Source organism: Mizuhopecten yessoensis, unplaced genomic scaffold (genome assembly GCF_002113885.1).
Source record: "Mizuhopecten yessoensis strain PY_sf001 unplaced genomic scaffold, ASM211388v2 scaffold10059, whole genome shotgun sequence".
NCBI lineage: Eukaryota > Metazoa > Mollusca > Bivalvia > Pectinida > Pectinidae > Mizuhopecten > Mizuhopecten yessoensis.
In genome coordinates, this window is record NW_018408358.1 from 502,922 (window position 1) to 516,568 (window position 13,647).

Sequence of the window (13,647 nt, forward strand, 5' to 3'; positions counted from 1 at the left end):
TAGTAAAACTGGGCGAAAAGATTGTAATTACGGTTTTAAAGGCAAAGCTATATGATGTTGTACTCTGGGCTACTGGGTCACATGAACTAGCAAAATCATTTGATGTTTCAAGGTCAAACAGGAGTCATGAAAGGTAACCTTTGTTTGCAGCATGGGAACGGAAAGGAGTGTACGGTAAACAAGATAGTCGGAAAATTGACGCCAAGAATGTAAAGCTTGTCATAATATAACCATGCCATTTTCCTCTTATTTTGCCAAAACAGTACAAAGCATGGTCAGTGCAGTTTCATAATGTATCCAGTCATAGGCTTATGTCAATAACGTGCTACAATAGATTTTGATTTTTTATGATCCTATGACATTCTTTGATGATCTGTTAACTTAATTTTACTTATTAGATATCAGAGTATAATATATATCTGTGTTAAGATGTGCAATCAACATAGAAACACAAGGGTAAAAGAGATGCCAACGATTAAATGCCCTTACTTTTGACGCTTAAAATGGTACTTACCTTGAGGTAATAAAGGGATTGAAAATGACCAGCCAATGACATTTTGCATGTTCAATTACTAAATTTTCTCTTTTTGGCAGCAAGCGTCGTTTTATATAGAGGTCCAGAAAACCCGTTTTACTTGTCAGGGACACTGCAAATCTAAGGCCGTACATAAAACTACACAATAAACCTAAGTCATCTGGAGAAATAAGATATTGTACCAGACAACTTGTAAATAAAAACACGCTGCCATTGGAAACACCATAACTTACTTACCTGGAGTGTACACTTTAATCGTGTTGTGACTAAGACGGTTGTACGGTCCATGGATGCGAAGGCCCTAACAATAATTACCCATATTCTATTTGCTTTCGTGATAGTGACACTGACTTAACACTAAACCGGAGATAAATATAAACTCTATTAATTTTACAACAATTATGAAACAAGTTATTTCAACTTATATTAATCACTCTTGTTGGCCCGGATGTTAGCGCGTGGAGGTCTTATTGTGGGAGGAAACCGGAGTACCCGGAGAAAACCAACATAATCGGGCAGGTGACCCCAACCTTTTCACGTCCAATCGGGGAATCGAACCCCGGCCGCCTTGGTGAAAGGCAATTGTGCTATCCACTGCACCACCCGACCACCCTGCCGGAGATCCCGATTGTGGAAGGTTATGCAAAAAACTTTTTTTTAACAGTTTTATTATTAGTTGTTGTTTGTCATTCATATGAAATGGTAAGCGTCTGTTGATTGAGTCGGTTCCTGTTTCTTTCCGTGTGTGAACATTTGTCGGATTTCAGTAGGATTTAGCCAATGACCGGTTCATTCACAATTTGTTGGTGCTTTTAGTATCTCAGCTAATTTAGCTTTTCCTTTCAATATGTTCAAATAACTTTTGTTTTGAGTTCAACGTCCTTCAAACAACCAGGGTCATAATTTTATGAGGACGGAGTACTGTTTTAATAAATCTTGGTATCCTCCACAAAGAGTTGTATGATACTGTCAGCAATCTCTGGCATGTCGTTTACATATACTAGGAATGATACAAGTCCAATGGCACTTCCCTGCGGTACACCATTGGAAACGTTTATGGGACTTAGATTTTATTGAAGTATGTTACTTTGAATTCCACTTGATTCAATCTTGAGGATACGTAGGCGGTAGGAGACTTTGTCAAATGTCTTACGTCTTTTTTTATAATATTTTTGTACATGTTCATATTTCCAGCTGATTGGTAAATTGCTGTCTTGGGTCGATTTCTTGAACACGACTCTAGATGGTGTTGCGATTTCTCAATAGCGTACTTGTGCACATTCAAGCTGATTGGTAAATTGCTGTCTTGGATGGATTTATTGAACACGACTCTAGATGGTGTTGCGAGTTTCTGTTGGCAGTTCACAGATGACCTTAGAGTGAAGTTGTCTGGATCTGCTGCCTTGTGTTGTTTGGGTCGAGTCCATTGGCTGCTATGAGGACCTCTTCCTCAGTGACTGATTGTGTTATTGTCTGACTGTGTTTCAAAAACATCTGACTGGTATATTACACGCAAGATTGTGTCCGCGTCTTTCAAAGTAATGGTTTACGTCATCGGCCGTTGTTTTGTCCGTAAAATTATTGTTGATTCCCCCATCTTGTTCAATGACCTTAATGACCCATGCCTTCAGTTTGATTAGGTTTTGTATTTTTGTAATTTCCTTTGAAGTCGCTTAATTGATATGAATTTTTTTATGTAAATTTGTTCCTGTTAAGCTCTCTGAGGAGTTCAGGTAAGTCTTCGTTGTCTGTTTAGTCTCCGACTATTAGGGCCTCTGAAGATGAATACACTAGAGCAAAACAATTAACTTGTTGCCATTATACTAACGTTACAGTACCCAAATCGGGATACTTTTTAGTGAAATATTGATGTATTTCAAACCAAAGTACTGATCCGAGGTTTTTTTTGTCCTCTTTTCCTAAATAAATATCATTATCTTTTCATTTTGATAACAAGTTGATATTTCCGGCGCATGATTCTATAAATAAACCCTAAAATATAGTCATGGTTACGTAATCGCGAAACAGGTGTACCTGTACCCAAAATCGGGACACCCCTACCAGTTTTGGCTTATATTTGGAGATGAAAAAAGTATTTAGCAGAACATGGCATATCTTTGGAATATTTCAGAGTCAATGGTCGTTCTGAATTAAGTTGTGAAATAGAAGGATGGTGAAAAATCACATACACAAATTGAAAATCAATAACGTCGCATGGCACATCAATTTAGAACGTTACATTTTAGTCATTATTTACAAACTAAAACTGTGATTGTAACTAAAATGTATAAGTGGCAGTAAATAAAGTTCATATAATGTTTTATTGGTATATTAGCATCTTCAAATCAATATTTTCAGTTTTAGAATATTTCTTTGCACAGCATGCACATTTCTTGTGACTTTTTCCTTCAAGTGTCCCGATTTGGGTACTGTCCCGATTTGGGTACTGTGACGGTACTTGTTCCCAGTAAGTTGTCCCGTTTGATATACTCTCCATTTCTACTTGTTTACATGTTTGTGTAGCTCGAACATGTACAGCTACCGCCATTTTTTCGAGTGTTAGGTTTCTACTTGGAAAGTTTGGTTAATAATCCCGGCGATGCAAATTTGGGAAAAAATGCGTAATGCATATTTTGATATTATATCATTGGATTTTTTTGTCAATTTGTTTGATTAATTCTACTCTGTGTTTTGATACGGTCACACTCTCAATAAATTGTTATGTTTTTTGATAAAGTTATGCGTTCTTAACTATTCAAATGAAAAAATAAATCTCTATACATAGCAAACGTGGGGTTTCGTCTATTTTTTCAGAGTTGTCTCCCCTGTATTATCGTCAGGTAGAGTTAGTTGTTATCTTGTTACCTCATGGTGCTGTAATTGAAATCATTTGGTGCTTTGTTGCTGAACTATATGATATACATTTTTAAATACATATGTTGTTAGGATTTCAATATTTTCATTTAACGTAATTTTCATAAGAATTTTTTTCAGACATTTTGTGAATGCTGTAAAAATTCCGGATATTAGTGTTACCCATTTTCGATGTAAGCGTCACTTTAACCTAGATGGTAACTCGGCGGGACATTTGACAGAGCTTGATATTGGGCTGGTAGGCTAGATTCTTAGCAAAGGAAATAGACAATAATAATGCCACCTCGAAAGAAGAAGAGGAAATTTGGTTCTCGTAGCGCAGGTTTGTGTGTCCTCTCATCGAAGTTACGTGTAAACGTGAAATTATACCCTGTCACATGAAGCTTCCTTGCGCATGATATCGTACAGGGTTGTTTACATTATTTGGAAGGTTCGGTCACAGGTGCTGGGCAAACTACAGCTGTAGGTAGTTATATGATTTGTATCAGTGATAAATCTACATACGAGTCCTGGGTCATGTACCCATAGAATATTGATTTGACCAATAGCATTTCTGAAAATACTGAAATTTAACATGATGGGACCTTATCTTTTAACCATACAGCGAGAAAAGACCAAAACAAACTAACTACATGTAGAATATTGATCACTGTTTAATTGTGTAATAAATACACATCATATTACTATTAGTGTGTTTACCACCTGTGGGTTCGGTATGCTCCCACGAATCACGGGCTACATATATATATGGGTCACAGCACACAAACATGTATGTTTATGTGTGCTGTGACCCATATCAATTTAGTACATAACATGATAATTTCTAGGATAGCTATTGGATAACTACCCTTGTTCTATTTGGTATAGTTAGCTTCCGCCCTTGACGACAGGAACTATACCTGGAGACGGGCACTATACCTTTTTTTGGACCGCTGAGACTGCGGGAAAAGTAAGCGTGACGCTAAGAGTTGCGCCCCTTCTCCTAGGGAGCGCTGTACATACTCTACTTTCACTTCATTGTTGTCGTCTGCCAAAATGGCTTTGAGATTCCGGACTGGGAATGCTGATTGCTCCGCAGAGGCTCAGCAATGCATAAAGACGAAGTAGGCGACACAATTAATTTGCCGTCGCAGTCCTTAAAGACTTCCTACTGGAAGGGGGAGCCGTATGTGACCTAGCGGTGATTCAATCCAGTGAATTGAACGGTCAAAATTATTAAATATGTTTTCAATTAAGTTCCTCATGTTTGTCTTTTTATCGTCAAATGACAGTAATGTGATGTACTAAATCTATTATGACCTTTTCCCTCGGGAACAGTTCTCTTATAGTGTTGTCTGGGGAGGTATAGTTCCCTCGTGAAAGGGCCATAATAGCATATATGTGTATCAGGCGTGTTTATGTGTGCTTTGACACACATCAGTACAGCATAAGACATTTGTAATGAACCCCTATAGGCATGTGCAGGAATTTTTAACAGGAGCAGAAAAATGCACGGCCAGACCAATTGATCTACCTTTTCGCCAACGATCAACCCAGTCCACTGGTACTTCTGCTACAACTTTATGAAGATGCAGGCAGTGATCCCAGTTTCCTCTTTACATCACATGCCATTTCCATCAATACCTACTCTAATAGAAGTAGTTTTGTTTAATTTTAGACAGCACTGTTAAAATGTAACAAAATATTACCTCTGCTTAATTCCACTGTAAAAAATATTTACAAAATTAAAGTTTTGCATCCCTTCCGACTTTATTTTTATTGAAATTTAAAAGAGTCAACAAATTATATATAATGATACATTCTAACAAAAAAGGATATTCACTATATCTGCATATTCGCTAGCCAAGTGGTACGATCTGGTACAAAACGATCTACCTAGTCTGGTGAGTCTAACCCGAGGAAAAACGAGGATGATATATCTGTCTCATGTTTAAAATAAGCTGACAAAATTGTGAATATATTTTTCAGATCTGACCACCAAAAGGTTTGCTGAAAGTGAAATAAAAAGATGGAAGAAAATGGACAAGACATCTGAAGATTTCCTGGTTGATGTCCTAGATGAAGGAATCAGGTATACATATATATATTTTAGGCCAAACAAAGTAAAAGATATGTTTCCTGGTTAAGATCAGGTAAGCTCAGGTAGAGGAGATATTTTTAAAGGTTTTATTTCTAGGTTTTTGTCTCGACCCCCACGAAGTAGCAGAGGCAAGACTAATCATATATAAGGTGTTGCTTTTCTGGCGGTGGCGGCATCAACTTTTTTTTTTTGCGTTTAAGTTAGTTTCATTGAAAGTATAAGTGCTAGACCAACCAAACTTGGGCCACAGGTGCATCTTAGGTAGTACATCTAAAACCATGCATGCATCAAATGCTGGATGCAGCCTACCTTTCATGGTCCATCGACTTTGTCAGCATCAGCCATCTCCATCAACATGAAGTTTTTGCGTTTAAGTTAGTTTCATTTCAAATGTCATCTACGTTGAATTTATTTCACCGATATATGCATTGATGGTCAAAGCAGGGCACAGGCGAGACATATCAATCCGAATGGCTTGTTGTCTTACAATGGAAGTCTAATAAAATCAATTACCTGTAAATGAGTGAGATCGGGTTATTTCAGTCAAGGGTTAAGATTCTGTAACAGAGGCGTAAGCAGAGGTTGGGATGTTACAGTATCTTAGCCTGAGATAACTCAATCTTGCTCAGTTACAGGTAATTTATTTTCTTTCTCACTCCTTTTAATTCAATTTTTTTTTCAATTTTGCTTAAAACTACAAGTATCCCGCCTTGGGCCTTCAATGATAATGACCTCTTCACTACTTAAGCTACATTTGAATGCTTCCATGTAAAAATGTAGTCCGTACTTACAAGGAAGACAACGTATTTCACAGTGTAGATTATATTTTATCTACAACATCAAATATCTAACAACATAAAAGCTATACTATACAATAACGACAAAACAGAACATTTAAAATGCAAATTGTCAATTTCAAGCAGTTAACGCGCTGATGAATACATCGCAGTGTAAAAATGCTGTGAAATGTCACATAAAGGTACAAGACAGATCAGACGAGATAGAAAAAATCTAGCATGGGGTATGACGTAGGATATCTCTGTCTAAGGTGCAAGAATAATTTTTCCTTATATGTGATATGTTATGTTTTGGCTACTGGTTAAGTATGATATCATTTCATTTTCCACTTCAACAGGTGGATCCTCTGAATACATGTAAAAAAGATATTTTAGATATTCCAATAAAATAAAATCTGCATACTGAAGGTAAAACAACAGCGCACTTCGTTCGAAATAATTCTTTAATTTTGTTTGTGTTGCCTACAAAATAAAGGAGACATATAGAGGCCCGACATACAGGGATCACCTTGTTGGCATTGCTGTCATCCCCACAAATGGTTTCCATGAGATAATATATGATATGCTTTGAATTTTTTTATGAACTTTCTATACATGCCAGAAGTATGCCAGAATAATTTCCCCAGTCAAGGTAGAGGCTTTGCGGACCATAAATTAGATACTCATTTTGATGCCTAGCCTGTATAATTCCTGGCTGACACCACTGGTGAAGTGTAGACTTTGCAATGTGAATGTCCTGCATTCAGCCCAAGCCATTTTGTGTGCTTTCTTTTTCTTATTCTATTTTCAAACATTCAAATATTCATCGACTATATGGGGCCGCGGTGGCCAATGGTTAAGGCGTCTGACATTCTGCTACCACTAGCCCTTCACCACTGGATCGTGGGTTCGAGGCCTACGTGGGGCAGTCGCCAGGTACTGGCTATAGGCCTAGGTCGGTGTTTTTTTGTTTGTAACTCTGGCTTTCCTCCACCACCAAAACCTGGCACGACCTTTAATGACCATAGCTGTTAAAAGGATGTAAAACACCAACAAACCAAACCAATCAACTACTATAGTCCTGTAGAGTGCATCACAACAAGTGATTTTATGTAAAGGACTGAAACAAATGTTTTAATGGCGATGGCACATTTATAATATGTTAGTTTAACTTGTTGGGTCCCTGTACCTTAGGAATCTGAATTTCAGTCCTGCATATTACACATCCTCGATACTCCAGGGGTTACGCTCACTTTGTCTCTCTGCACCCCTGGAATATGTCATAGCAAAGTTGAAGGCACACCACGGCCACTAGCTATTTAATTAGTCTCGGGTGAAAAAACCTGACCAATCACAGGCTGATACCTGTCCTTTGAAGATTACAAAGGAATGACACTCGTCTTCAAAGCCTGTCAATTTTTACATTGACAGCGAGATTCTTTTGATGTACAGCAAACGATCAAACTAGTCTTCTTGTCTCATCCACAAGGTGGCACACACTGAGCCTTCAATTTTGCTATTCCAGGGGTGCAGAGAGCGAAAGTGAGTGTAACCTTTGGAGTATCGAGGATGGAGTCGGATGAATTAATTACTTATCTATATACGTATATAAATATATCTACTTGCAGTACAATTAAAACCAATAGTAAGAAGGACCAGTACTCTAAGATCAATGAACAGCTCCAGGAATGTAGACATAGGTAAGTATGTTTTAAAAATAGCAACTAGTTGAAACCAGCGCCCGTATTAGTGAAACCGTTCTCATGCTCAAGCATTGATTCTGTGCTTAAACCTACATTTTTGTTACTAACTTAAATCATGTCAAACGATCAAAAAGTCAAATGTTAACATTAACAGAAACAGTATATGACAAAATGTTTCCAAATCTTTGACAAAATAAGATTTATTTATTAAATAATAACCAGAACAAGAAATTAGGCTTGTTGGATAGAATGTAAGGATGTAAAGTACAATTGATCAATTAAAATCAAAACAAGGATGTAAGATACATCAATCAAAAAGCTTAAGTCAGAAACAAGATACCATCACTCATTCAATTATAATCAGAAAAAGGATGTGAAATATCATTCATCAATCAATTATAATCAGAACAAACATGTTAAGTACCACCAATCAATCAATTATAATCAGAAAAGGGATGTTAAGTATCACCAATCAATCAGTTGTAATCAGATAAGGGATGTTCAGTACCATCATTCAATCAGTTATAATCAGCACAAACATGTCAAGTACCACCAATCAATCAGTTATAATCAGAAAAGGGATGTTTAGTACCACCAATCAATCAGTTATAATCAGAAAAGGGATGTAAAGTACCACTAATCAATCAGTTATAATCAGAAAAGGGATGTTAAGTACCATCAATCAATCAATTATAATCAGAAAAGGTATGTTAAGTACCACCAATCAATCAATTATAATCAGAAAAGGGATGTTAAAGAACCATCAATCAATCAGTTATAATCAGAAAAGGGATGTTAAAGAACCATCAATCAATCAGTTATAATTAGAAAAGGGATGTTAAGTTCCATCAATCAATCAGTTATAATTAGAAAAGGGATGTTAAGTTCCATCAATCAATAAGTTATAATCAGAAAAGGGATGTTAAGTACCACCATTCAATCAGTTATAATCAGAAAAGGGATGTTAATTACCATCAGTCAATCAATTATAATCAGAAAAGGGATGTTAAAGTACCATCAATCAATCAGTTATAATCAGAACAAACATGTTAAGTACCACCAATCAATCAGTTATAATCAGAAAAGGGATGTTAAGTACCACCAATCAATCAATTATAATAAGAACAAGGATGTTAAATACAATCAATCAATTGAGATCAGAACAATGATGTTACGCACCATCAATCAATTTCCATTTTGAGGTTTTGGACAAAATTGGGAAAAACACATTGAACTTTAAATTCTAAGGGACTAGAGCCAAATTTCATCCCAAAATATAATAAAATACCCTGCTATAATGAACTTGAATATGGCATTTAAATGACCACAAACACTGTGAACTTATATTTATATATACACAAGTATGTCTTGTATAAATGTTTTATTTTGAGAGGCTAGTAATTCGTGCTTGTTTCGGTCTATTTTACTCATCATGACGAGGTAAAATTATTGGTCTCAGAAGTGTACTTTTATATTTTGTTATGGGTTTTATTTTACGAATGTTTTGCCCAAATCAAATGTGACATAGAATTTGTTTTTTATCTTCATTCTTTGGCAGTAAATGGATAAAAAGAACATTTCATTTGTTCCTGTAAATACATTTTCACGGAGGTTTTAATTTATGGTACAATGTATTAATATTCGCTGGATATTTCAGTGCGCGCTAAATTTGGTGACGGCGAAATAAAGCAATTTTTTTGGTGAATATTACTAACTGTACATACAGTAAGCAATATTCTGATGATGACAGGAAGCTACACAGTGTCACTGCTGGTGACCACTCTGTTATTATTGTGATAAATATATTATGGTTCGTTTATCACTGTATATAATATATAAATGTCTTAATATTTTGTAGTTTGGTGAAGAAGTGGAAGGCAATAAAGACACCCAAGAACACTTTCGGCACTTACAAGGGTCTGCAGAAGTTAAATGTAGGTTTTCATAATAATTCAGGGTTAGACACTTATCCTTTTTTGCTGGGTATTTACAAGTCCTTCGTCAATGTGTAATGTAACTAGTCCAAGATCAGAATTTAGCCTGTTCTAACAGTTGTTTTGATGTGTTTCAGGTGAGTTACAGTTCAACATTGTCTGACATAGCCCAGCACCAGGAGGACCTGGAGAGTGCTGTACAAAAAGCAGAGAAGTATTTAAACTTATATAAATCATATTCTTACTGAAACCAAAATAAAAAGTTTCTCTGACTATTCGCAAAGTATTCTATCAAAATATGATACAAATACTATTTTGCTCATCTCCAAGAAGACAATAAGAACCAAGAAAAGAAATGTGCTGAATTTAAAATGAAATTAACAAATCTTCAAAGTAAATGACCTTGATCTCGTTTCTAAGAACAGGGTTCCAATAGGTTAAAATCATTAAATGACATTATGTTAAAGTCATGTTGTCAAGTCATAATACTTGAGTTTGTTGTGAATACCAGTCATGCATGGACATCTTGTCTTATATTTTATTAAAACATTTGTTACACTGGGGTCAAAGGTCAACGAAGGCTGTTATAAGTTAAAGCTTTTGAAAATTTGTATGAGGGCCATGCTATTTGTTATGGAGTTACATTTCAGGTTTGAACACTCTAAAGTTTCCTCAAGTAAATATCCTTTACCTACTTTGAAGGTAACAGGGATTACATAAATATGTTCAAACCTTCAACACCTTTAAATCTAGAATTCAAAATTGTATCTGATGATCTGACATTTAACTACTGATATAATATCAGATGTTTCGTTTAAGAATCAAGCTTGACTTTCATGCAACTTGTGTGTTATAGATTTTTTTTTTAGAATGTGTTCAACTGTTATAAAAGTTTGTCCATTTTGCAAATATCCGTCCCTGAAATTCCAGGGATTATGCTCTCTTACTTTCTCTGCACCCAAGGAATATGTCATGAGGAAAATTGAAGAATCTACAAATGTATCGCATTATGTGAATGATACAAGTAGTTTGGTTTTAATCTTTTTTTGATGTACATCATGTACATAGAAAATTCCCAGAGCATCTCATGCTTAGCAAACATAAATAATGATGGCACAGATTAGCACTGGTGACTCTCTGGGCTTCTCGTTCTCCCCAAATCAGAACCGACCCGACATGTTAAAGTGGCCACTGCTGGTATTTTGTGTATTTATGACATTTAGTTGGTGTTTGCATGTATATAACAGTCTTGTTTTTTTATGGCCAGTGTAGAATTTATCCGATTTTTTGCAGAGCTTGTAAAGCCATGGAAAAGGAACTGGAAAAGAGGCAAAGATGTCTAGAGGAAGAAAGTACAGACGTAAGTGTACATTGAATTTTATTTATCAATTTTCGACTTTTATTTCGGTAAATATATATGCTTATATGGACCTCAGAAAGCAATACTGACCAAGGTAAAGTCGAGGTCAATATCAGTTTTTCAGGAGCATATAATCACATCTTCACCAAAATTGTATTACATTTGAAATGATCATATTTGTATTATTAAACGAAGATGGAGCGTAGGCAATTTCACAAGAAAAAAAATACTGTATTTTGCAGAGAACAGTGTGATGTTACAATTGAAGTGCTATCAGTTTGATATATTACAAAAGCATCTTACTTGTGTTTTTCAGCTGCATCCTTTGCTGAGAGCAGACATCAAGACAGTTCTTGATATTCCAACCATACCAAGATTTGTGATGGAATCTTGAAAAAACCAAGACGTCTCCATGGGTATCTATTGGTCCGTACCTAGATTTGTGGAAGTCTTGAAATCATCAAGAACTGAGACTCTTTTTGTCCCTCGATGTCCTTACCAGAATTTGTGGAAGAGTCATGAAAGTATCAAGACCTCTCTGTGTGGTACCTTATAGTTTGTACCTCGATTTATGGCAGGGTCTTCAAAGCATCAAGACTTTAAACTGTTTTGGTTCCTCATTGACCTTAAGCAGATTTATGATAGGGTCTTGAATGCATGAAGACCTCTCTATGGGTACCCAATTGTCCTTTTTCAGATCGGTGGCGGAACCTTGAAACAATTACTCTAGACCTCTTCATGTACCTACATGCCTTCACAGAGAATTGTGGAGGAACTCAAATGATCTGGACAACCAAATCCATTCAAATGAACATGTTTCCGTTATAGCACAAGTGATGAAAAGGTCAGAATCGATTTCATTTGATTGGCTTATTTAAAATGACCAAAGACATTCACATGCTAGAAAAAAAATATGCTTCCCTGTTCTTTGCAATGCCATAAGGTCATTGTGTACTTGCCTCTTGATGTCATGGAAGGGACAGAAATAATTTATTCATGTTTATTTACTAAAGGCGAAAAAACTAAAGTATTTCCAGACATGACAGTTTCCACTTTTACTGTATTGTTCAACACTATAGCACATGTACAGCATCAGATAAAGTGTTCAATTTTAAAAGCTGGCTCCATCTTCTCTTTCCATAAAAAAAAGACATGTAAGGATATCAAAATGATTTAGGAAAAAGGTTGGAAACTTTATTGCATCATATGCTAAAGAAAAATTACATAGAGAAATTACACTGTTGGCGTTTTTCGTCTGCACAAATGGTTTCTGTGCAATGAATCTTGGAGGAATGCTTGGTCTTTCATAAAACTTTTTATATATAGTTTTGATATCCCGCTCAAGTTTGATTTTGACACACATCAGAAAATCAGTATGGCTGCTAGCGGCCAACTTAGGTTTTGTGAAAAATCTCATGACTATTGAAAAGGAATTCAAAGGTTTTCATTTAACTTTTAAGAAATGCGTGCTATATCAATTACCCACTGAAGTTCGACTATGATGATATCTGAAAATCAACATGGGATGGCAACCAGTGGAAGAAAAATCCATTTCAGTGGAATTTTCAATACTGAATAGGTGGAATTTAATGAAAAGGCAAAGTTAGTTTATTTTTGGGTTAAAAAAAATAAGAGGCAATGTAGTAGCATCAATGGTATTTATGCAAAGAGGATCAATCAGATGATTTGTGATATTGTCTTGTGCTTACAAATTTGTTTATACTCCACATAACCGGTGTTTTATGTGCTTTTCTTTTGGGTGAACATTTTCCTTTTATGCAGATGAAGTTTAATTTATTAGTTGAATTGATTAAGAGGTAAATTATCATTAGACTATTTGATATGTGGCTCTCTTTGTAACCCAAAATGTTAGCATTTTGATATATTTGCTGCTCAAGAGCTTTGCAAATTGATAACAAGCTCTTGTTAATTAAATTAAATCGTAAATACCCTTGAACAAAACCTGGAGTTCAAGGGCAAGATGGATGTTTAACGGAATGAACTCGCATAACATCTTCTGATGTTTGTTGCACTGTACGTTGTTTTCATATATCCATGCTTCATGTTACGTTTGCCATATCGGAAGACTTTGAAAATTTCTCGTTAACAAGATAGAGTTTTGAGTATGCCATGGTGTATTATAAGGCAAGTTAGATTATTTTAAATTTAAATTAAATTGTTTTGTTTCGTTTTGAATAAAGCAACAGTTTAACTATGTATTCGGTGTCCTTGTCATACATTTTTAGGTGAACATTGTATATGTTGACTTTGAGTAACACTTCTGAATCCTGTATACAATCTTATTACACCCATTCCTCAGCACATGCTCATTTCAACAGACAACTAATATTCCATGGGTGAACTTTTTTATAATCGTAATACAGA

The 13,647-nt window shown here is 35.6% G+C and overlaps 1 protein-coding gene across 1 annotated transcript; it reads left to right on the forward strand.

Moving 5' to 3' along the window:
* The first annotated feature begins 3,605 nt into the window (after positions 1-3,605).
* On the forward strand, positions 3,606-13,479 carry LOC110459418. Its single transcript, XM_021511654.1, has 7 exons — positions 3,606-3,731; positions 5,378-5,480; positions 7,894-7,965; positions 9,827-9,902; positions 10,040-10,116; positions 11,196-11,262; positions 11,579-13,479. Exons 1-7 carry the CDS (start codon positions 3,686-3,688, stop codon positions 11,654-11,656), a joined length of 519 nt encoding a protein of 172 aa, XP_021367329.1. The 5' UTR covers positions 3,606-3,685; the 3' UTR covers positions 11,657-13,479.
* Positions 13,480-13,647: the final 168 nt, after the last annotated feature.

Bases quoted from the DNA above. Each gene is read 5' to 3' on its own strand.
- LOC110459418 (XM_021511654.1), top strand. From the start codon at position 3,686: ATGCCACCTCGAAAGAAGAAGAGGAAATTTGGTTCTCGTAGCGCAG. The intron at 10,117-11,195 runs GTATTTAAACTT...GATTTTTTGCAG, and splicing joins GCTGTACAAAAAGCAGAGAA to AGCTTGTAAAGCCATGGAAA. The intron at 11,263-11,578 runs GTAAGTGTACAT...TGTGTTTTTCAG, and splicing joins TAGAGGAAGAAAGTACAGAC to CTGCATCCTTTGCTGAGAGC.